Source organism: Saccharomyces kudriavzevii, assembly GCF_947243775.1.
Source record: "Saccharomyces kudriavzevii IFO 1802 strain IFO1802 genome assembly, chromosome: 10".
NCBI lineage: Eukaryota > Fungi > Ascomycota > Saccharomycetes > Saccharomycetales > Saccharomycetaceae > Saccharomyces > Saccharomyces kudriavzevii.
The window spans coordinates 573,308-595,421 of NC_079281.1; the positions used below are offsets into that span (position 1 = coordinate 573,308).

General features: G+C 38.9%; 12 protein-coding genes and 1 non-coding gene across 13 annotated transcripts; 8 read left to right on the forward strand and 5 right to left on the reverse strand.

Moving 5' to 3' along the window:
• Window positions 1-343: 343 nt before the first annotated feature.
• Window positions 344-4,606, forward strand: BUD4 (Bud4p; the record flags this gene model as incomplete). The annotated part of the gene is made up of 1 exon (XM_056229135.1): window positions 344-4,606. One exon carries the CDS (start codon window positions 344-346, stop codon window positions 4,604-4,606), a length of 4,263 nt encoding a protein of 1,420 aa, XP_056083185.1.
• A 208-nt stretch (window positions 4,607-4,814) lies between these two features.
• FIP1 (cleavage polyadenylation factor subunit FIP1) lies at window positions 4,815-5,795 on the reverse strand (the record flags this gene model as incomplete). Its single annotated transcript, XM_056229137.1, has 1 exon — window positions 4,815-5,795. One exon carries the CDS (start codon window positions 5,793-5,795, stop codon window positions 4,815-4,817), a length of 981 nt encoding a protein of 326 aa, XP_056083186.1.
• Window positions 5,796-6,131: 336 nt separating this feature from the next.
• Window positions 6,132-7,235, reverse strand: IME1 (transcription factor IME1; the record flags this gene model as incomplete). The annotated part of the gene is made up of 1 exon (XM_056229138.1): window positions 6,132-7,235. One exon carries the CDS (start codon window positions 7,233-7,235, stop codon window positions 6,132-6,134), a length of 1,104 nt encoding a protein of 367 aa, XP_056083187.1.
• A 2,590-nt stretch (window positions 7,236-9,825) lies between these two features.
• Window positions 9,826-10,389, forward strand: RPL43B (60S ribosomal protein eL43; the record flags this gene model as incomplete). Its single annotated transcript, XM_056229139.1, has 2 exons — window positions 9,826-9,827; window positions 10,113-10,389. Coding segments are annotated over 2 exons (279 nt in total).
• A 961-nt stretch (window positions 10,390-11,350) lies between these two features.
• On the forward strand, window positions 11,351-12,319 carry SFC1 (Sfc1p; the record flags this gene model as incomplete). The annotated part of the gene is made up of 1 exon (XM_056229140.1): window positions 11,351-12,319. The coding sequence occupies one exon, from the start codon at window positions 11,351-11,353 to the stop codon at window positions 12,317-12,319; it is 969 nt and encodes a 322-aa protein (XP_056083189.1).
• A 456-nt stretch (window positions 12,320-12,775) lies between these two features.
• Window positions 12,776-13,624, forward strand: SKDI10G2960 (aldo-keto reductase superfamily protein; the record flags this gene model as incomplete). The annotated part of the gene is made up of 1 exon (XM_056229141.1): window positions 12,776-13,624. One exon carries the CDS (start codon window positions 12,776-12,778, stop codon window positions 13,622-13,624), a length of 849 nt encoding a protein of 282 aa, XP_056083190.1.
• Window positions 13,625-13,987: 363 nt separating this feature from the next.
• JJJ3 (Jjj3p) lies at window positions 13,988-14,494 on the forward strand (the record flags this gene model as incomplete). The annotated part of the gene is made up of 1 exon (XM_056229142.1): window positions 13,988-14,494. One exon carries the CDS (start codon window positions 13,988-13,990, stop codon window positions 14,492-14,494), a length of 507 nt encoding a protein of 168 aa, XP_056083191.1.
• Window positions 14,495-14,751: 257 nt separating this feature from the next.
• Window positions 14,752-16,719, reverse strand: SKDI10G2980 (uncharacterized protein; the record flags this gene model as incomplete). The annotated part of the gene is made up of 1 exon (XM_056229143.1): window positions 14,752-16,719. One exon carries the CDS (start codon window positions 16,717-16,719, stop codon window positions 14,752-14,754), a length of 1,968 nt encoding a protein of 655 aa, XP_056083192.1.
• Window positions 16,720-17,125: 406 nt separating this feature from the next.
• Window positions 17,126-17,842, forward strand: YUH1 (ubiquitin-specific protease YUH1; the record flags this gene model as incomplete). The annotated part of the gene is made up of 1 exon (XM_056229144.1): window positions 17,126-17,842. One exon carries the CDS (start codon window positions 17,126-17,128, stop codon window positions 17,840-17,842), a length of 717 nt encoding a protein of 238 aa, XP_056083193.1.
• Window positions 17,843-17,916: 74 nt separating this feature from the next.
• AIM25 (Aim25p) lies at window positions 17,917-18,900 on the reverse strand (the record flags this gene model as incomplete). The annotated part of the gene is made up of 1 exon (XM_056229145.1): window positions 17,917-18,900. The coding sequence occupies one exon, from the start codon at window positions 18,898-18,900 to the stop codon at window positions 17,917-17,919; it is 984 nt and encodes a 327-aa protein (XP_056083194.1).
• Window positions 18,901-19,564: 664 nt separating this feature from the next.
• On the forward strand, window positions 19,565-19,665 carry Skdi_10.trna24L. Its single transcript is given in 2 exon segments — window positions 19,565-19,602; window positions 19,622-19,665. It is a non-coding gene; the product is annotated as a tRNA-Leu (tRNA).
• A 180-nt stretch (window positions 19,666-19,845) lies between these two features.
• RSM26 (mitochondrial 37S ribosomal protein mS42) lies at window positions 19,846-20,646 on the forward strand (the record flags this gene model as incomplete). The annotated part of the gene is made up of 1 exon (XM_056229146.1): window positions 19,846-20,646. One exon carries the CDS (start codon window positions 19,846-19,848, stop codon window positions 20,644-20,646), a length of 801 nt encoding a protein of 266 aa, XP_056083195.1.
• A 107-nt stretch (window positions 20,647-20,753) lies between these two features.
• Window positions 20,754-21,362, reverse strand: VPS25 (ESCRT-II subunit protein VPS25; the record flags this gene model as incomplete). The annotated part of the gene is made up of 1 exon (XM_056229148.1): window positions 20,754-21,362. The coding sequence occupies one exon, from the start codon at window positions 21,360-21,362 to the stop codon at window positions 20,754-20,756; it is 609 nt and encodes a 202-aa protein (XP_056083196.1).
• Window positions 21,363-22,114: the final 752 nt, after the last annotated feature.

Consider the following 22,114-nt stretch of genomic DNA (forward strand, 5'->3'; position numbering starts at 1 on the left):
ATTCTGAAATGCCTCTTATTGTCTTCACCATTCATCTCTATGGGCCATTCATTGGTCATCCTACCCGAAACGCCCCCCTTTGTCCCCACAACCGTCGGCGGGTAATTTGTCCAAGCAAAAAAAAGACATTGTCGCGAGGAACGAATATATGTCCCGATTCGGAAAAAGGTAAACAACATGAAATATCCTCGAGAAAACAATAATGTTTATTAATGCAGAGGAACCATTTAAAAGATCGCATCTCCCTTTGAGTTCCCTCCGATGAGCTCGTGAGATTTTCTTCATTCGGTGCAAGATAATTTGTAGTCAATCAAGGACTATAAGAATATAAAAATAAAGAGGCATGCGCGAAGCAGAGACCACCGTAGACTCTTTACTGAAAGAGATAGATAATGAAATGGAACAAACAAAGTCCAATGCTATGCAGAAAACTACTGAAGATACTTCCCCCGATTGGAAGCTTCCACTGCAGGAAATAGGCGACGAAACCATGGAAATGCTGGTCAAACATAATACTAGGTCGAATTCTCATGCGGTGGACAATAGAGACGGATCACCTTCTAGGAAATCTGTCACCCCTAATGAGAGGTTCGCTTTGAGCCTCTCGGGTGTGAACTCCGACCTTGAAGAGTTCCCGGCAGCAATACACCAGGAACGGCTAAAAAATTCGATTGCCAATGGCTCTCCTCGCTCCACCACTTCTCCTAAGGTGCTCAATAATCTGAAAAATATGGCTCACGATATAGACGATCTGACTCGCGATGAGGAAAGCCCCGCGACACTAAGTGGCTCATCATTAAAATTTACTTTGAAATCGACGCAACCGCTGCTCTCGTTTCCAGAATCACCCATTCATAAAAGTTCTATCGAAATCGAAACGAATTATGACGACGGAGAAGAGGAGGAAGATGCATACACATACTTGGCACAGTCACCCCAAATATTACACTCCCCGTCAAGGATTCCGATAACGAACGCCGTGTCTATTAATAAGCTCAATCTCGATTTCTCATTAACTGCCAACGATTCTGACAGAAGGCTGTCATCTGATACTTCGGCAGACAGTACAGAACACGAGCTTGATACGAGAACAATTCCAGAACTGCCATGTTGCATGTCATCTACCCCCGAAATGACCCCAGTAGATGAGAAATGCCATGTTTCAGGTAATTTACCGCACACGAAAAGGAAATCGCATTCGGATACAAGATCGCCAACGGCGTCCGTGGAAGATTTGAATATCTCAGTGGGTCTACCAGGGACCGACGATCATCCAAGTAACGCAGTCACTACTGATACAGACGTGCTTATCAAGAGAGATTTAGTGAAAGACTTACAACGCAACAGGAATCATGTCAATGAGGCATTCGTTGAAAAGAAAATTCTTGGCGAATGCTGCGAGAAGAAGTCTGTAGATTTCTTGGGCAATAATGACACCAAGTCTATCGAAGATCACAATAACGAAGTAAATGACAATAATCAAGGTAATTTGCCAGTAAATGTTGTAGGCTCCACGGAGAGTGCCCCTCTCGATCACACGGAATCCAAATTCAGCGATATTGATATCCGAGCTGATAATGCATCCGAAACTTTTACAGATGTTTCGATATCTAAAAGGCCAGAGGACGGTCACATTAACGACTATAAAGGAGGGGAACAAGAAGACTTGCACCACGATAAACCTTTTCGGGAAAATGATCATACAATCGAACAGCCAGCTATAACTCTCCAAAAGGATACACCAGAGGAAAGGTCTATAGAATTAAACGACGAAAACGAAATTCCTGGAAATTCCGATTTTGGTGAAGTTGACCACAAGATAGTTCGTGTTGAGGAGAATCAGCCTGTACAAGGAGTAAAGGTTCTGGAAGATGGCGGAAAAGCGCATGACAGCAGAAATGATACTGACCATGGAGAGGACTCTAAGGCGAACGATACGTCAATGGAAGGAGCTGCTGAAGAAAATAAATCATCGCCTTTAGGTAATAACTTTTCGGTGACCACGAACGGTGACGAAGACAAGGACGAAGAAAAGAACGATGGAACTGAGGATAAAAATATTAGAGAAGAGGAGGAAGGAGAACAGGTGCCACTCTTACCACCTTTGCCTAGGCTGGAAGCAATTCAATTCAGTGAGCCGTTTACAGATGAAAACGATACCTCCAGTGATTCCATTGATCTAACCAGATCTATGAAACCTTCGGATTACATTTCTATATGGCATATCCAAGAAGAAGAAATCAAGTCTACTTCACCAGAATCTGTAGCAAATTCCCAATTTTCACAACAGTCTTCAATGACCAACGCATCCACCATTGGTTCAAAGAAAGAAAATGATTCGACGACTTTTACATTTAAACCTAGAATAGTAAGCAGGAGTAGGATCTATAATCCAAAAAACAGAGCACCGTCATTGAACTATTACGACAGTGACAATTATATTCTAAGCAACGGTGAATGGAATGCGTTGGACCCCATGAGAAGAAATACTCTGATATCCAAAAAGATCCAAGATAATATAAGAACTCAAAAGAAACTTACTCCATCTATAAGACCAAATATTATGAAGCTTCACATCGAAAACTCCGATTTCCAGAATTATATTTTTGAAGAAGAACAATTGCAGGAGACAGAAGATGTTTTGTTGAATGAGCATGCAAGTGAACAAGACATTACGACAAATATCTATTCAGTCGAACAAGACTTGTCAACGAATACCCAGAATGAGCCTGAGATTTCCACACGTGAAATAGAAAACGCGGGTGATATAACATTTAATAAGAACGATTTATTGTCTTTATCCGTTGATGAGGAATTGGGTCAAGATTTTGCCAACTTCCTAGATGCACTAGATCATGATTCTACATCTTTCAACCATGCACTAGATGATGTAACCGGTTCTAATAGAGACAGTTCGAAGAAGAGTTTCAACTCCCTTTGGGAAAACAATTATGAACTGAAACCTCCACCTTCCATAAGAAACCAATCTATTTCACCAGATGTACTCCAAATATTGTTGAAATCAGATAGTGAAAATGATAGTGGATTGGAAAATGATAAAGAAGAGGGTATCAGTGCGCCACGAACTGGACTGGGTATTGGAACGCTGAAAACACCAGTCAAAGATGTTTCAATTGCACTAGCTGCAAGCATTAGAGGGTACGAAGCAAGTTTCAGCGATACCGATTTTCATCCAGAGGATACGGCCAATAGTGCAGCCATGACTTTGAACATGTTCGACAGCTTCGAAGAAAATAGTATTACTCCTTGCACTCCAACTCGTAGTATAAGTCCAATAAAGCGTCATATTAGTAGTCCTTTCAAAGTTATCAAGGCTGGAAACAAACAGAATGGTGATGAGATAAATGTAAAGTCTGAAGAAGAAGTAGAGTCGGTGAAGCGGATCGATGTTGGTAGTTTGAAACCAGTTACACCCCCACCGTTAACGCAAACAAAAGAGGAAGTGGGAACCCAACTTCAAGAATCAGATGATGATGTTGAAGAAGATTTTCCAGATATGGGAACACTTTATTTGACGGTAAAGGGAATTTCTACACTTTCATTATACGGTACAAAAAGTCATAGAGCAACGTATGCGATTGTTTTTGATAACGGAGAGAATGTCATTCAGACACCCTGGGAAGCACTTCCGTATGACGGCAACATAAGGATTAATAAGGAATTCGAGTTGCCCATAAACTTTGTGATGAATAGTGAATCTTCGTCTGCCATTTCGAAAGAAAACAACTATAAAAAATGCGTTGTCACGTTGAAATGTAAATATAGGAGACCTCAACATGAATTGGTAGAAGTCGTAGACAAGGTACCGGTCGGTAAAAGTTTCTTTGGTAAGACAAAGTATAAATTTGAAAAGAAATATGTGCAGGAAAAAGCTAAGCAAGATGATTGGGATTTTTTATTTGCCCAAGATGGTTCATTTGCCTCTTGTGAAATCGAGATTGATGACGAATTTTTGAACAAAGTTGCATTCAGCAATAAGCGTACGCGTTACGATATGATCAACAAGTGGAGCAGAATTGCTGACAATATTCATACCTCAAAAAAATTGTATGAACTACCACGCAGGGCGCCTCATAGAGTAGCTTCATTGGATGTGGAAGCATGTTTTCTACAAAGAACTGCCGCCCTCGAACAATTTCCCAAAAAATTGACATTAGTTAACAGGATTGTTTCCAAATACAAACTGCAACAAGATATTCATAAAGAAGGTTATTTATTGCAAGATGGTGGTGATTTAAAGGGAACGATAGAAAATAGGCTTTTTAAACTGCATGGTTCACAATTGTCTGGTTACCACGAAATCTCCGGGAAAGCCAAGATTGATATCAACTTACTGAAAGTTACAAAAGTACTGCGTAACGAAGATATCGAAACGGATAATGATGGACAAAGGAATTTCACAGATTGGGTGTTATTTAACGAATGCTTCCAGCTGGTCTTTGATGATGGCGAAAGAATTACATTCAACGCAGAATGTTCCAAAGAAGAGAAAAACAGTTGGTATAATAAGTTGAAAGAAGTTATTGACTTAAATGCTTTTCACCAACCTTGGGTAAAAAAACTTGGTGAAAAACTGCTTATGTAGGAAAGAGAGAGAGGTGGCTGTATTAAGAAAAAAGCCGGATTGCAAAAAGAATGAACAAAACAATAATAATGAAAAAATAGTAATAATAATAAATAAAAAATCATGACGCATAGTAGATGATGGAATTCTTTAGTTTAGAGATTAATTATATATACTTGAATGAGCGCGTAAAATATGGACGGTATATCTTTTATTTTATTTTTAGACTTCATTTCGAATTTTGATTTTGGTTTGACTGCTGGTTCATAGGCGGCATCATACCTGGCATGGGGAATGGTGGGAAACTACCAAACATAGGTAGCGGTGGGAAGCTAGGATGCATTGGTGGCGGGGGAGGATTTGGCGTTCCAGACATGCTATTGCCCATATTACTGTTCAGATTGGGCATATTTGAACTATTAAGGTTGTTGTTCTTGTTGTCAATCATATTTCCGAGGTTTGATTCTGTATCGTTGACAGAGTTCAACTTCCCTTGTTGTTGAAGGGACAACAAGCCCATTAGGATTCTCCTGGGATTGTAATCCTGCAATAATTTTTCATGTCTATGCAAATATTCCATCCAGGTAAACTCGTTAAACCCATAATTGAAATAATCACTCAAGTTGGCTCCTGGTTGTCTCCAAGGCTTTTCCTTTAGCACTTCAGGATCTATTGTCGTTATACCAACGCTATCAAAAATGCCCTCTTTATCCAAATCAATAGAACCAACCATTGCTTTCGGTAGGTTTCCTTCGCCTTCTGTAGCTTTCGATGTGGCCGCGGTTACGCCTTGATCTGTTTCGCCTTCCGTTATTAGTCTTTCATCTAGTGTTTTTGTGACGGTGGTAGATACGTCGGTAGCTACGCTAATTACATCTTTGCTTGAAGGTGTTGTTGTACTTGAATAGGAACCCAGAAGTTTCGCGTCCAGCCTCGTAGGATCAGGCCCTGTACTTATGATAATTTCTAAATCGGAATCACTATCGTTGTTTGAGGAGTCTGAATATATATCTTCATCAGAATGGTCGTCCTTGGCTATAGTTGGAACAGCTTCTTCGGAAGAGTCCAATTTTTGTCTCTTGACTATACCAGGATTATTGGTAGCATCGTCTCCAGGCCCGTCAATTCTAGATCTTTTAGATGAAGGTAACGCTAACTCCGAGTCGGAGCCGTATAAGAACTTGTCGTCTTCGTCTTCACTAGAGCTCATTCTAAGGGATGATTGTATATTGCGGCGAGAAAAGAAGAAGTGTGATGCGAACGACTGTCTGGCTCGATAAAGTGAACCTTGTTGAAGGCACTTCCGAAGATTAAAGATAGGATGGGAAGGCTTTTCAAGATGCCTATGAATCCCCACTTTCGATCGCGAAGTACGGTGACGCTGAATTTAATGGAGCTTGAAACATTGAATACATATATATGTTCATATATATAATATATACACATGCATTTACACAAATTCTTAGCAATTTGAGTGAAACAATGGATGAAGTATTGGTATAGTGATCTTTTGAAGAGGAAGGGAATAGTGATACTTTTTTGAAAATCAGGAGTATGTTTTACTAAATTTGTAAGAGATTTCTTGAAACCTGACCTTATCGTAATAATCTTGATCATTAGATGCGCTAAAAGAATAAGCAGAGGTGTACCTTGATAGTTTGGCATTCAGTGTTTTCAGAAACTCTAATTCTTCCGAATTCAATTTTTGTAGTTGTGGTGGTGGTGACTTTTCGATATCAAAAGCAATCTCTAATGGATAATAGTATGTTGGCACTTGTGGTTCATCTATAAAGGGATCTGCCTCATAAATGTTATCAGGACCATTGTCATTGTTGTAGTTATTATTATTTTGTGGAATATTATTTTTGTTACAATTGACGCTTTTATTGTTGCCGTAATGACGATTATTAAATGAATGTATACTTTCCATATGAGGTAAATATTGACATTGGTGCGGGTAGTACAAATCCATGCTTTTAGTATTTACTGAATCATGAGCATTTGAGGGTTTGGAATAAGTATAGTTTGTAGTTTGTGGGTAATAATCCTGTCCGTATGCAAATTCATTGAATTCGAGATTTTGCTGAAATATTTTAATATCCTTTTGTAAGTTTGTATTAGTTTCATATTTCTTTGAGTCAGTAATATCGAAATCATTATCATTATCATTACTCTTTTGGAAGATATCATTGTTGTTGTAGGATGAACGATACGTGGAAGCTGTATCGTCATTAGAGAAAAGCGATGTAAAAGAAGAAGATCTTGTACTGCCAGAGCTCTTCTTTTGCTTTCCAGATGCTGTTTTAGTTACGTTGCCCTTTGCAGCTTTGGTTCCTTTGGAATGCGATTGAGAATCGATGTTTTCCAGATTTAGAAATTCTTCGTTGAATAAAATCTGAGGACTAATCAAGTGAATTGGTTGTGTGTGGACTAAATGCTGCAATTGTGTAGAGGGAGGGTTATCTGATTTTTCAAAATGCCAGCTCTTAGAAGAGATTGTGGATCCAAAGGAGAAACAAGGACGTTCTTGCTGATTAATAGTTGTGTCATTATAAATACCTGGTTGTTGTTGTTGTTGCTCAAAAGGGAAAAAAAAGGAAAGATCGTCTTCTAAAGCGGCATGAAGTTTCCCATGGACGGCTGCTTGCATTTCGTTTGGAGAAGACTTGAGTATTTTTTGTAAGAAGACAAATCTCTGAAGCTGTAATCTTCCTATAAATACAGTTAAAAATAATAATAATATGGTCTTAACAGGCAACGATAATACTGATATAATTATAGTATTATGATATTATTTAAACCGTAATAGTATGTTTGATTATGCTTGTCTATTTTACGAGATACCACTATATTAGACAGAAAATCAAACATGTTAGAAGGAAAACATGAAGAAAAATAGAGAAGCATTCTAGAAAAATTGCCACGAGTAGGAGAATGATAAGTGACTTTAAATACATAAAAGAGGGAAGATATATTTAAAGTGAGCAGGCAAGAAATAAGATTGAAAACATCGAACCCCAATTTAGTAGAGGATTGTTGCGACAGAAAACGACGTTGGGGCTAAAACATGCTATGTGCTGTTGTTGTTTGTTTAATTTAGATTCGATATTGTGTGTACAGATACAGTTTGAGACACGATCTCTCATGGATAAGCCCTCCCTTTAAAATTCACTACAAAATCATCGATTTACTAACTTTAAATTGGCTCTTTATTATCGAAAAGCGCTCTGGATCTCATCGAGTTATTATTTCGCAGCCAAATTTGCGCAATCAATCACATTTCCTGTTCTAGAAAACTAATTGGCTGCGTTATGTTGCTGGGGGTTGCGCAATCCCTTTCTTTAACGCTGAATCATCATGCCTGGCTAAACGCCTTTGATCCTTCCCCCTCGAAGACGTATATGGGGCCGCCGGAGGAAAATGGTGTGCCAGTAATTCCGATATTTTATGCTTATGTAATCCGGTGATTTTACAAGTCCTTTGCAGACACGCATGACAGTTTCTCGCCCGAACAGGCCATTGGATCTGTGTTTTCCGTCCAGGAAAGGTGATTTGGTCATATTTCTGGTACTCCGCTACCTTTTGCAGTAAGCAGAAATTTTTCGTGCCTTGATGCACATGCAAGATTAAACTCTAATTCCCTGCGTATCTGGCCGACCCCCAATAAGCCACCACAGTATATTTTTATTTGTCGTGTCTCTCACCCCCCAAACCTGGCGTCCCTGCTGCGGCAGGGGGACGATGCGTATGCGGGATTTCTTAAACTCCGAGTCACAAAAGTAAACAAACAAACATACATTTATTCTCCAATGCGGCAGTAAAGCGGTGTCACATGCTTACCTCCTTTACAGTCGACAAAACGCCGCAGCAGCATGAAGGTTTCATCGCTGGTGCTTGTTCTCAGTTTTTTTAGCGTTACAAGATGCTCAGAGAGTAACAGCCTGCGGCTATTTTTAGGAGAGGGGATTTTATGAATGACATCATGAGAGGCTTTATCAAGCGGCTTGCAGAGGCGCGTGCGGATCTACTGCTGCCGGGCATTCTATGCAATTTTGTTTGGGCTCCATCTTCTATAATATTAAAATTCAATGATAAACGATTAATCATGATAACATCGCTAACCATGAAATTACGTCAAGCAGGCTCAAATCCTTTGCCATTCGCATGACACGGACGAATAAGGGTACACAGGATAAACCAACATGAAAGATACTTGATTTTTTTTTTTCCATCTTATTAGCCCGTGCGTGGTTCTTGTTATCAGCAACAATGAGAAAAAAATCCTTTTTGTTTTTCTTTTCCTGTGCATTAGTAGCAGCGCGCAGAACGTTGGTATTCAGGCGCACATTTTTCCTGCTAATTTATTAGGAGACGGTCTTAGTTCTTTCGACCAGATTATTGGCAACTGCAGGGGTTGTACGGAGGAAGCAAGGCCTTTTCATTTTAAAGTAATTTCGAAAAGTCGTTTGCTTATATAGTGTTGACATTCGTTTATTTTCCAACTCACGTTTCGCAAAAACAGTGCCTACGTGTCTTGATTGACATCGTTTTTTATGCTTTTGAGGTACAGCGGCAAGCCGTGCGTTTATGACAGAGCCTGAAAATTCAAGCGCGGCATTTAGTATTACTGAGAATCTCTTGAGGTTCTTTTGGCATCCGCATTCTTGGTGCAAACGCGAAAGTAACCCCCCCTTTTTTTATTGAAAACATCTGTCTAATTACCGTGGGGAGGCATACTACATAGTCAAAATACTCCAAGCATATACGGGCCGTGGCAAAAAAAGACGAAGAACATGTAGACTTGAATAAGCATGAAATGAAAACGCGATTTTTCTTTTCTGTGGCTATCATGGGGCGTTCGTTTCTAAAAGTACTTTTATTGGTGATGTTTACGGTTTTTTCCAATCCTTTTTAGCCGCCCATCCACCTATCTTTTTCCTTCTTCTTGTTTGCCATCCATACATATTCTAAACCCATACATATCGTAACAATAGCCTCTTCTTTTTGGTAAGCGCGCAATGTCGTCGAGTTTTCATTTTTCGCTTAGAATCGCACTTTCTCGTGTGCGGGGATCAACCATCTTTCCGCAAATATTCGGGCATTGGAAAATTGCTTCTGCTGCCCAGGAGGACCAGGTTGAAAAAATTGAAATTCTAAATTAAAATCCATGTTATATTGCACTGCTCTCCTCGCACCTTCTATTACTGACAAAGGAAAAGGATAGACAATCAAAATAAAAAATGTATGTAAACAAAATAACGAAGTGGATGATTATGTTTCTATATTAAAGTTGAGGAAAAATATGGCTGGCCCAAGTTGAATAGAGCTATTGAAATTGATAAACCACGATATGTCACAACTAAGAAGAATGAAAAACACAGGCGGTGGCGTTACTATTCCACCGTGTTTTTACTAAGGCAATCTCACTACCCGTTTCTACAAACTTAATATAAAATAATGCATCGAATCGATCGAAAGGCAAGTTTCCTTTTTACTAACAAATATCTCCATTTTTTTTTCTTTACAGGGCTAAAAGAACAAAGAAGGTCGGTATCACAGGTAAATATGGTGTCCGTTATGGTTCGTCATTGAGAAGACAAGTCAAGAAATTGGAAATCCAACAACATGCCAGATATGACTGTTCCTTCTGTGGTAAGAAGACTGTCAAGAGAGGCGCTGCCGGTATCTGGTCATGTTCTTCTTGTAAGAAGACCGTTGCCGGTGGTGCTTACACCGTCTCCACTGCTGCTGCTGCTACTGTTAGATCTACCATCAGAAGATTAAGAGAAATGGTTGAAGCCTAGACCTTTTATTCATTCTCTTTTGGCTTTCATTAGGTATATCTATTCCATAACGACTGTTTGTATTTTTTTATTTACATAAAACCATATCAGTACATTAACAAACTGTAAAAAACTTTTGCATAATTCCTGCAGCATATTCAAATTAAGTTACTCAACTTTGAGACACAGTTGATCTTTCCGCTGCCTCTTGTCACGTGATGCGCTGGGAATTTGAGGACAAGATCTTCGGCCTAATGGAAAAGAAGGGGCGCGTCTTCAGTGAATCAAGGGAGAGGACTATAAACTCATCTCGGCTGAATGGAGCATTATTTTTTTAGTAGCGCCCACCCGGAGAAATGGGCGCTAGCAAGTCAGCCAGGAACTATTAACCGCCGACCTCTGCCGGATACCAATGGAAAGATTCCCGTATCGTACAACAGCACCAGCCTAGTCTCGGTAAACCGCAAACGGGCTTTATTTGTGACGGAAAGAGCCCAAAATTGATGGGTCGGTGTTAATGATTAGTCCTTGCAATCATAATAAGTGTGATTTGAAGGAGATAATGATGATATACGGTAGGGCTGCTCGAGGTGCCATCTGTTAGCCAATCCTTTGATGTTCTTGTCCACCGGAGTTACCATCTTTTACGACTGCAATGTGCCCACATCTGCATATATACAAATGTATAAATATATACTCGGTTGTCGTTTCTTCTTGTTTCGTTAATCTCCTTTGTTGTAGTCTTTCTTGCTCTTGGCACTTTTTTTTCTCATATTCTGCCTGTCCCTTACATATAGCGTTAGTTATTTTTAAAAGTACTGTCAATTGAGTCGTTATAAAAAGCTTAACGTCTTCCCTATAGCACGATCAGGAATACTTGACTTAAAAGGCATTTCTAATTGTTATAACAAAGCAAGAAAAGAGGCGAATATTCTTCTTAACCCCACAAAAAAGCTTAATAAAGAGAAAAGGTAAAAGCAGGATGTCTCAAAAAAAAAAAGCTTCTCACCCAGCCATCAACCTGATAGCTGGTGGGACCGCAGGTCTATTTGAAGCGTTATGTTGCCATCCTTTAGATACAATTAAGGTGAGAATGCAAATATACAGACGGGTGGCCGGTATTGAGCATGTGAAACCCCCGGGATTCATTAAAACTGGGAGCACCATTTATCAAAAGGAAGGTTTCTTGGCTCTGTATAAAGGTCTAGGTGCTGTGGTCATTGGCATTATACCTAAGATGGCTATCCGTTTCTCGTCTTATGAATTTTATAGGACGTTATTGGTTAATAAGGAAACTGGAATCGTCTCTACAGGTAATACTTTTGTTGCTGGTGTTGGGGCTGGTATCACCGAAGCTGTTCTTGTGGTGAACCCGATGGAAGTGGTAAAAATTAGGCTGCAAGCTCAGCATTTAACTCCGAGTGAACCAAACGTTGGTCCTAGGTACAATAATGCCATTCATGCCGCCTACACTATTGTCAAGGAGGAAGGGGTTTCCGCTCTGTACAGAGGTGTCTCCTTGACCGCAGCAAGACAAGCGACAAACCAGGGTGCTAACTTCACAGTTTATTCCAAACTAAAGGAGTTTTTGCAAAATTATCATCACATGGATGTCTTACCTTCATGGGAAACCTCCTGCATAGGTTTGATTTCAGGTGCAATTGGGCCGTTCTCCAACGCTCCCTTGGATACTATCAAGACAAGATTGCAGAAAGATAAGTCGACCTCATTGATAAAACAATCCGGTATGAAGAAAATCATAACGATCGGTACTCAACTACTGAAAGAGGAAGGCTTCAGAGCATTGTATAAAGGTATTACTCCAAGAGTGATGAGAGTGGCACCCGGGCAGGCTGTTACCTTTACAGTTTATGAATATGTTAGAGAGCATTTGGAGAATTTGGGCATGTTCAAGAAGAGCGATGCGCCAAAGCCAAAACCATTACGGTAGAGGGTGGACAGTGAGGTTACAAAATGGAAAACAAAAAAATAAAAATAGGAAATAAGAAACATTAGTGATTTTCGTATCCTCCCTTATTATATATTCAAAATAAACTGCAACATAAGAAAAAGACAAAATTGAAACAAAACAAATAAGTATATGTAATTATATTCAATTTAATTTGATATTCATTCCAGAATTTTATTATCTTTATTCGAAACTGCATAAGCGCGCTGTACTCCTTACTCCCTTTTTTCGTGAATAATAATAATATATTAAAGAGAACACTAAACAATTTGACATTCGTATTCGATCTTCAAATGTAGGGGGAAGTCCCTCTCATTTTTTATATCCCTTGCTGTTACTTCCAACATGTAGATGTATAAAAAGCTTCTCTATATCGAACAATCTACTTGACGCATTACCTGCAGAGAAATATCAGAAATAAGTTCACACCTCAAAAAGATGGTCCCTAAATTCTACAATCTTTCAAATGGTTACAGAATCCCAAGCATTGCCTTGGGTACTTACGATATCCCAAGATCACAAACCGCTGAAATTGTGTATGAAGGTATCAAATGCGGCTACCGTCATTTCGATACCGCTGTTCTTTATGGTAATGAAAAGGAAGTCGGTGACGGTATTATCAAGTGGTTGAATGAAAATCCGGAAAGTAATAAACGTGAAAAAATTTTCTATACAACCAAATTATGGAATTCACAAAACGGATACAAAAGAGCTAAAGCTGCCATTCAACAATGTCTGAATGAAGTCTCCGGATTGAAATATATTGATCTTCTCTTGATTCATTCGCCACTAGAAGGTTCCAAATTGAGATTGGAAACTTGGCAAGCTATGCAAGAAGCTGTTGACGAAGGGGTGGTTAAGTCTATAGGTGTTTCTAATTATGGGAAGAAACATATTGATGAACTTCTGACCTGGCCAGATTTGACGTACAAGCCAGTAGTCAACCAAATTGAAATTTCACCTTGGGTTATGAGACAAGAACTAGCAGATTATTGTAAATCTAAAGGTCTTATTGTTGAAGCGTTCGCTCCATTGTGTCACGGCTACAAGATGACCAATCCAGACTTATTAAAAGTTTGTAAAGAGGTTGATCGTAATCCGGGTCAAGTTCTGATTCGTTGGTCTCTGCAACATGGTTATTTGCCATTACCGAAGACTAAAACGGTTAAAAGGCTGGAAGGTAACCTTGCAGCCTATGATTTTGAGTTGTTGGACAAACAGATGAAAATTCTTGATCATCCTGATGCTTATGAGCCTACCGATTGGGAATGCACAGATGCGCCATGAAAAATACACTGGCACTCGAAATAGAATGGACGTATAACTTGCCTATTTTTATATACTATTGTCAAATTTCGTATTACTTCAAAGCTTTCAGCTAAAATCAGTGGTGGACCCGCCAAGAAATGAAAACGGTAATTATTGGTTATCTCGGAATAGTTCCTCTTGTTTACCTATGATTACCCGTGCGAAGAACAACAGAAAAATTGCGAAGAGATGAGATGACGTCGATGTTAAGTATGGATACAACCAATCTGAAGCCACTATAGGGGTTGGTAGATAGGCCAAATCAACTTCGGAATTCGTTACACTCGTTACATTTTCTTTGGGTTTTCATCTTGACATTTTTCTTTGGTAAATCTAACAAAAATGTCATTAACGAGTTCGTTAACACACTATGAAATCTTAAGAATCCCGTCGGATGCCACGCAAGAGGAAATCAAAAAGGCATATAGGGATCGACTGTTAAATACGCATCCTGACAAGCTTGCCAAAAAAACAAGTAACAAAGTAAATAGTGTCACAATCGATACGATTCAAGACGCCTATAAGGTATTGTCGAATATAAAAACACGCGGGGAATATGACAAACTGATCCTTGAAAACTATAAACATCAAGGCTTTCACAATTGCGGTGACGGGCTAGATGAATTTTCGTTAGACGACTTCTCGTTTGATGAGGAGAAGCTCGAATTTATGATGAATTGTCCTCGTTGTCAATTTGGCGATGGTTTTCATTTTAAGGAAAGTCTACTAGAAGAATGCATTGATAACGAAAACGTTAATGAATGGGATCAGTCTGGATATCAACTGTTGACACAATGTAGTGCATGTAGCTTATGGCTAAAAGTTAATTTTGACGTCGAGGAAGAGTAAGCAGGGCGATAATGGAAAGAGGAGATATATAGGCATATAAGGTAAGTAAGTTGGTTTGTAGAATCATTATTTACTTCACGGAATCCTTATGGCGCATTTGTAAAAAACAGTGAGGAAAAGGGAAAATGACATTCAGGTAACTAAAAATAAACTTTTTTTATGTATATCCGCGGTGCTACTAGTTGTGGCATTGGAATTCTTAAACAAAAAAAAACATGCATAGACGAAAAGACGCCAAAGGCTTCATGAGTAGGTCATTAATGGGCTTTTACTTTTTCCTTCTCGCTGTCAACAATAGAAATAAACGCCTTTGCCATCGACTTGAAATCCGTCATCAAGCTAACATGACCTGTGGAACTAGCAATTTTACAAACAACTGGAAAGCCTCTTTGTTCAGGTAATAACCATTTATGATGGACAACACCGTCACCAGGACCATAGTAAAAATCTTCATAATTTCCATCTTTTATATCTTGTATACCGTTTACTTTAGCGCCTCGGACGGTGGGAACCTTGTTACCATAAACCATGGCCAAAGGAGGATACTCCTTACTCGGATCATAATTCAAACTATCCAAGTAATTCTTTGTACGTTCCAAAGTCCTCGTTAAATATTCACAGCTATCTTCGTAGGATGTATGGAAAAACTCATCAGAAGGTACATCCTTTGGAGGTTGTCTGTTGTTATTGCCCGCTACAGTTCTCACTACAGGTGCATTCAATACAAACTTGGTGGTGGCGCTTAATGTGGCTCTAAGCGAGAGTGATGATTTAGACTTTTTGGGCAAAAGACTTGATTTCTCATCGGCTAATTTACCTCTTTTTTCGTTAACCAAAGGCGATAAACCAAGCTGTTTCCAGACCTCTGTATCAAAAAAGTTGAAATCATATCTCTTCAAAGTAGTCTTGTCAACAAAACATCTGCCGTCCAATGGCAAAAAATAGAAGCTGCTTCTCATGAAAAAATTCGTTTCTTTACTGAAGATTGTTTTGTTCCACATCACATCATCTCCAAACCTGATAGGGCCCAAGATATTGGGACATTGACTTGGAGAACCCACGTAGATAATGCCTCTTATTAAATGCGTACAATCCTGCAAAACTTTATGCGCAACCAAACCACCCATTGAATGAGCAATGATATATACCCCCTTCTTAGATTTTTGTTCATTATAAATATTCTGTAGTTTACTTCTCAAGTGCTCAGCAGAAATATCCAATGATAATCTCCAATCATAGCCAAACTGCTGGACTTTTAGATTAGGGTTTGCTTCAAGTTTTTTTATCAATCTTTTAGAGACATCGACTGGTCCTATATGTGTTACCATTCCATCAGGGATGATTTCTTTTTGAGTTTTCAATTCATCCTCATCATTGGGCCCAATTAATAAATCTACTTTTGCCATATTTAAACCTGCTTTCAATGGGATCCAAATTCGCTTACGAGTACTGGCGTCCCTCAGTACGCTACCACGGTAACCGCCCATTACAACAACGTCACCTTCAAGTTCATGCCATATGGATTCCAAACGTGAACGGTAGTATCCGTCATGAGTTTTGTCAAATGGATCTGCGGTTATTTGCTTAATAGAGTTCTTCAACGTATCCATTTCTAATGAATCTTTAAAGGCTCGTATCCTCGAATTATCAATGCCTTTTTCATACTTAAATAGCTCCATCTCTTCTAAAGAAGAAATAGATTTTGTTTTTTTCAGTTTTTGTCTAATTTCATTCTTTCTCAGATTTTTTCTGATAAATTCATCAGGAGTTTTAGGTAGTACCGTTCTAATAATGGCTAACGGTGAGCTTGATCTGAAATTTGTATTACCAAAGGGCAAGGAAAACGAGAAAGTTTTATGAGAGCTGTCATAATGGCCATTATGTGAGTAAGAAATAATCTCGTCGAGATCCTCGTCATCAGAATCAAGGGTTATCACATTTGCTTGCTCCTTTTCTATGTCGTGATGATTGTCATTCGAGGATTGAAGTAGTTTCTCATTTCTTGTGCCCTGTTCATCGTCGCTGGCACTTTCCACTTTATTACTTATAACTCTTGCACCGCCGATCAAGGTATCCACCTTTTCTACTGTATCCAACCCATATTCATCCTCGCTCACTGGAGAAGAGCTTGTATCACTATCACTATCACTTTTCAATGAATCAACGAGAAACTGTTCGCTGCATCTATCGTCTTTTGGGATAGGATCATCAGTCAGCCTTTCCATCACTAAATGTCCTGATCTAACCTCAATCAGCTATTTTTTTATATATATTGCTAATAAATGAAGGCAAAGCGCTTTTGGCCAAATTTTTCTTTTTAGGGACGCTAGGCTTCTTAAGTGATGAACTAACTATTAACATCTCAAAACTTCCTGACGCTTTACTACCCGGACTGATTTCTCCCATATTTCTTCAAATGTTTACGGTTGACGCCACAAAGTATGAAAATAGCCATCAATGTTCCACAAAATGAAGAGGGAGGACGGTTTTGATCGATCTCTGGATGCTCCATAAACTCCCCTTCTAGCATTAAATCGGTTTAAGAGGTTAAAACTGGGTGAAGTGTCCTGTGTTTTATAGTGAATTAGGGGACCCCTTCCATCAGCAAGAGAAATTAACAGTGCGAGAAATATGAGCAAAGACGAGCATGCAGTGATACCAATCGAATCAAACCCAGTGGTTTTCACGGAATTTGCACATAAACTGGGTCTAAAAAAGGAGTGGGCATTTTTTGATATCTATAGTTTAAGAGAGATAGAATTATTGGCATTTTTACCGCGGCCAGTGAAGGCTATCGTCCTGTTGTTTCCGATAAACGAAAATGGTAAAGTTAGCGCTATTCAACAAGCTCCAAAACCAAAAGATTCAGATGTTCTATGGTTTAAACAATCGATTAAAAACGCTTGCGGTTTGTATGCAATTCTCCATTCATTGAGTAATAACCAGTCGTTATTGGAGCCCGGATCCGACTTGACAAACTTTCTGAAATCCCAAAGTAAGAATATAACGCCAAAGAATATGTTTGATGACACAACCGCTGATCAATTCGTCTTGAATGTTGTAAAGGAAAACACGCAAACATTTTCCACTGGCCAATCAGAAGCACCGGAAGCTACTGCAGATATTAATCTGCACTACATCACGTATGTCGAAGAAAATGGTGAGATATTTGAATTGGATGGAAGAAATTTGGGCGGGCCCCTTTGTTTGGGAAAGAGCGATCCAAGCGGCACTGATCTGGTTGAACAAGACTTAATTAGACAGAGAGTCGCCTCATATATGGAAAACGCTAATGAAGAGGATGTATTGAATTTTGCTATGCTGGGATTAGGTCCAAACTGGGCATAATTATTGCATCCGTTATTATGTTATTCTCTATTGGAATATATACTTACACGATTCTTTATGATATATAAACTTGCCTACTCATCATAGCCGCCACCAAAGGAGAGGAAACCACCTGCTTGCCTGGAATGTCTTGAAAAATAATCGAAATCGATGGAAACGGCATTTGCTAATACCACGGCCCTTTGATCTAAAGTTAGTACTTGAGAACTTAGCATTTCAGTGGGATAAATATCATTGAAGCACCTTTGCGAGTCAAATCTAACGATGTAAACACCTGTATCGGTAAACATTTCTCTTCCTAAACCAACCCAATTTCTATCCACACTAGCCGTTATCTTACCATTGGCATCGGTTACAGGGAAATCAAATGATAAGAATGGCGCATCAATTCTGCCAAATTGGTCAAACTTAGAACCTTCCTTACCCTCTTTCTGGAATAACTCATAACGACGCCTCCATAGATGCCAATTCTGGATTGTTTCCCCTACTATAGTTCCTTGTTTACCATCCTGATAATTTGTGGAGCCACTAACATTATCTACATACGCAGAAGGGGGTAAGATAGTCTTTATATGAGAGTTGATGAGCGAAAAGGGTCTTTTAATTGTCATTATGACGTTCCCCCAATTATCAAAAACGTCTACTAAAAATGGTCTATGTAAACGATAAAATTGCCGCATTATCGCCTTTGTTATGGAAAAGTCTCTTTCCATCATTGTCGCAATTTTGTTTCCATTCACATCCATTATAGCATATCTATTGGCCTGCTCGAAACCTAGGAAGACATTCATAAATTCTATTTGCCTTTCGATAATAATGGTGGGCTCATTGAGGATTGTGGTAGCTATAGGGTCATTTGCTTTTATTATATCAATATTGTTACTTCCGTTGGATGTATATATAGGTGGCGTATTTGTTATTTGATTCTTCTCACGAAGTACTCTTCTAAAGGAACCATTCCTGATTATTCTGCCGGGGGTATTCGTTAACGCTTTGCTTAGAGTGGTGAAATGTTTTATACATGATCGAGTGATAAGGAGCATCCTTATCATGTTCATGAAAGTACTATCCTTCACGCTTATGTATATCTCATTCCTTTTTCCCTCTTTTCATATTGCCATTTTCATAACTCTTTCGATCTGAGCTTACAGGCCTAGGTTGAAGCCCAGAAAAATAAATGCAACGACTTTTCATGTATACCTGGAAGCTGCCGAGCAAAACAAGAGACCGTACATTGGGAGTGAAAATCTAATTTGGCACCCTTCTCACCTTGGTATGTGCAAGAAAGATAACCCTAATAGAGTCCTAAGTGCTTTCTTGAACACCATTTTACTTTCACTCTCTCAAGACATCATATCACCATTAGTAGAATTAAACAAGAATAGAAACTGATCTTTCTTCTGCTATATAAACACACTAGGTGAATATGTCCAACATAACAGAAGTTTCGGAAAATTATCGTAAGTTCAGTGTATCACTCAGCTCATCGTAGATTCCATGGTTTATTATATACAATATTGAACATTTTATTATCCAATCTGCCTGTGTTTTTCTCACATACCCCTCTTGTATAGTACAAAAAGGTTCTGCTTTTATCAATCAATACTGCTAATAATCAACAGCGATGGTAAATCCTCCGTGTTCCGTAAGAGTAGTATCAGTATTAATGCACTGTTTTAATAGACAACACCAATTCAGTTTGGAGTATATCCAACAAGAAATGGGAGTTTGGCCGAGTGGTTTAAGGCGTCAGATTTAGGTGGATATATTCTCTAAAATCTCTGATATCTTCGGATGCAAGGGTTCGAATCCCTTAGCTCTCATTATTTTTTTAGATTTTTCAAAAGTTGTGCGCTGGACAACTTTTGACACTGAGCAAGAATAATACTAAGGCAAGAAAGGAATAAGAAGGAATATACGGAAAAAGGGCTATTGAGATTTCGCAGACAATTTTTGAAGGCTAAACATTATAGCGTTTTCTTGTCGAGACGAACACACAAACTATGTTTGTTTTTAAGAGAGGTATTCACATAGTACCCAAGCTACCCAATTCTAAGGCTCTGCTACAAAATGGTGTCCCCAAAATACTCAGTTCGCCGGGTTTCAAGATGGTATGGTACGACTACCAGCAGTATTTATGTGATAAACTAACGCTGGCGACAGCGGGGCAGTCGCTCGAGTCCTATTATCCATTCCATATATTATTGAAGACTGCAGGAAATCCATTACAAGCTAATGTTTTCAATCTAGCTTCGTCTATTCACAATAATCATTTATTCGTGGAAAATATTCTACCTTCGGTCGTTGAAACTGACACTGGTTCAAATACAGTGACGAAAACTGAACCGTCAAGGCTGTTCAGGTCAAGAATCAAAGACTCATTCAATGGCAGCGACTGGGAGGTAGTGAAAGAGGAAATGGTCTATCGTTCTGAGAGTGAAGTACTGGGACAGGGCTGGCTATTTTTAGTTGAAAACAGTGAAAAAAAACTCTTCATACTAACCTGCCAAAATAATGGTACGCCGTATTATTTTCCAAGAAACCAATCATTTGATTTAAACAGTGCAATTTCCATCGATGAATTTGGTACACTGAAGCAAATGAGAGAACTTGTTGGAAGCTCCACGAAACTGAATGGCAAGGTTCAGGACTGGACCATGCCTTTGATCTGCGTCAATTTATGGGATCACGCATATTTACATGATTATGGCGTGGGAAACCGATCCGAATATGTAAAGAATGTGCTTGAAAACTTAAACTGGTCAGTGGTGAATAATAGACTATTCTCTGATATATCAAAATAAAGAGGTAACGGTTTCCTACACTCGTATGTATCTATGTAAGTACAGGCGGCGGGCGATGTACCCAGAGTCTTATATGCTGTAAATAGTTTTATCTTACCGCCCTTGTCCTAAACAACTTTTATGGCGATTACTTTGCCATTTTCATCCTTTAGCATTGTAGCCCTATTTCTATCACATAAAGGCTTCAAACAGTAATACATTAGGTTTTCTGGCATTCCGTGGAATTCCCAATCCAAGGTTTCATCGGCTTCACTTAATTCGTATAACGTAACCACCTGGTTTAATTTTCCAGAATCTTCGAACCACTGTAGTATTAATGAAGCCCAATTATCCAAGCTTTTCCACATTATAAAATATCTCGTGCTTGTGGCATTGCCACTTTTCTTACCAGTTTGATCAATGGGTAAACATTTGCCTTCTTTAACCATGCGCGACCAGATTTCATCAATGAATACCTGCGATACAGATCTTTGGATGTCTTCATTATTAAAAAGATTCTTACGAGCTTTTTTTGAATCGTCATCATCCGTGTTTTCACTACCTGATGTATTGTCATTCATTACAGTACCATCGGCTGACATGTACCAGATTTTCTTGCCCTTACAATATTGTGATATGATGTCTATCCACGTACTTATTTGCTGTCTTCTCGTCAAAGAATTGGGTTGACGGGTGTATAGCGGTGGAAATGAATACACTGGAGGTAATGAAGCCATAATGAAAGAAGCGCTAAGGAAGTTGGAGAGGTCTTAATCAATGTCTCGCACTTGCAAATGGTTTAGTTGAGAACCAAGGTAAAAATGACTAGGCGAGCAAACTAGCTGCAAGGTTTTTCGACGTCTTTCTTGTTGTGCTCAACTTTTATGAGCTAGGTATTCTTTTTCATTAAGGGACAACAACAGATGGAAAAGAGGAACCTGTTTGACGAGCGGCCAAAGAAAAGGATGTAATAAACGCCATTCTTGCGAGCATATAATCATCACATATATTTCTTACCGCAATCACGATACGTAGTCGTCTACAATTTTCGTTGGAAAGGGGATAGCAGATTCAATAGGCTGTTAAAAAAATGGGCGTTAAATAACATACATACTTAGATAGAGCCACACTAATATCTACGGGCATACTCTTCCTACTACTGATATATTACAGCATAAAAGGTTCGATATGAGCCAACCGGTTTTCAGCAAGGAGCAGTTTACTCCAATCAAGTTCTCCTTTGGAAAAAAGAACTAAAAGAAAAAAATTATACAATATCAGCAGCCTAGTGACTGATAGCCAAGGAAAAAGGCATGATTTACTATGCTTGACAAGTTTTATGCAGTTCCACTGATAGACCAACCAGTGCAGATTTTCTTTCTGCTTCTTTGTACGCGTTCAGTAAAATTTGTTTTTTTTGGTATGATGCGCTCACCTCATTAAAAGGATGATGAAAAGAAAAAAATTTGGTATATAAGCAGCATGATTG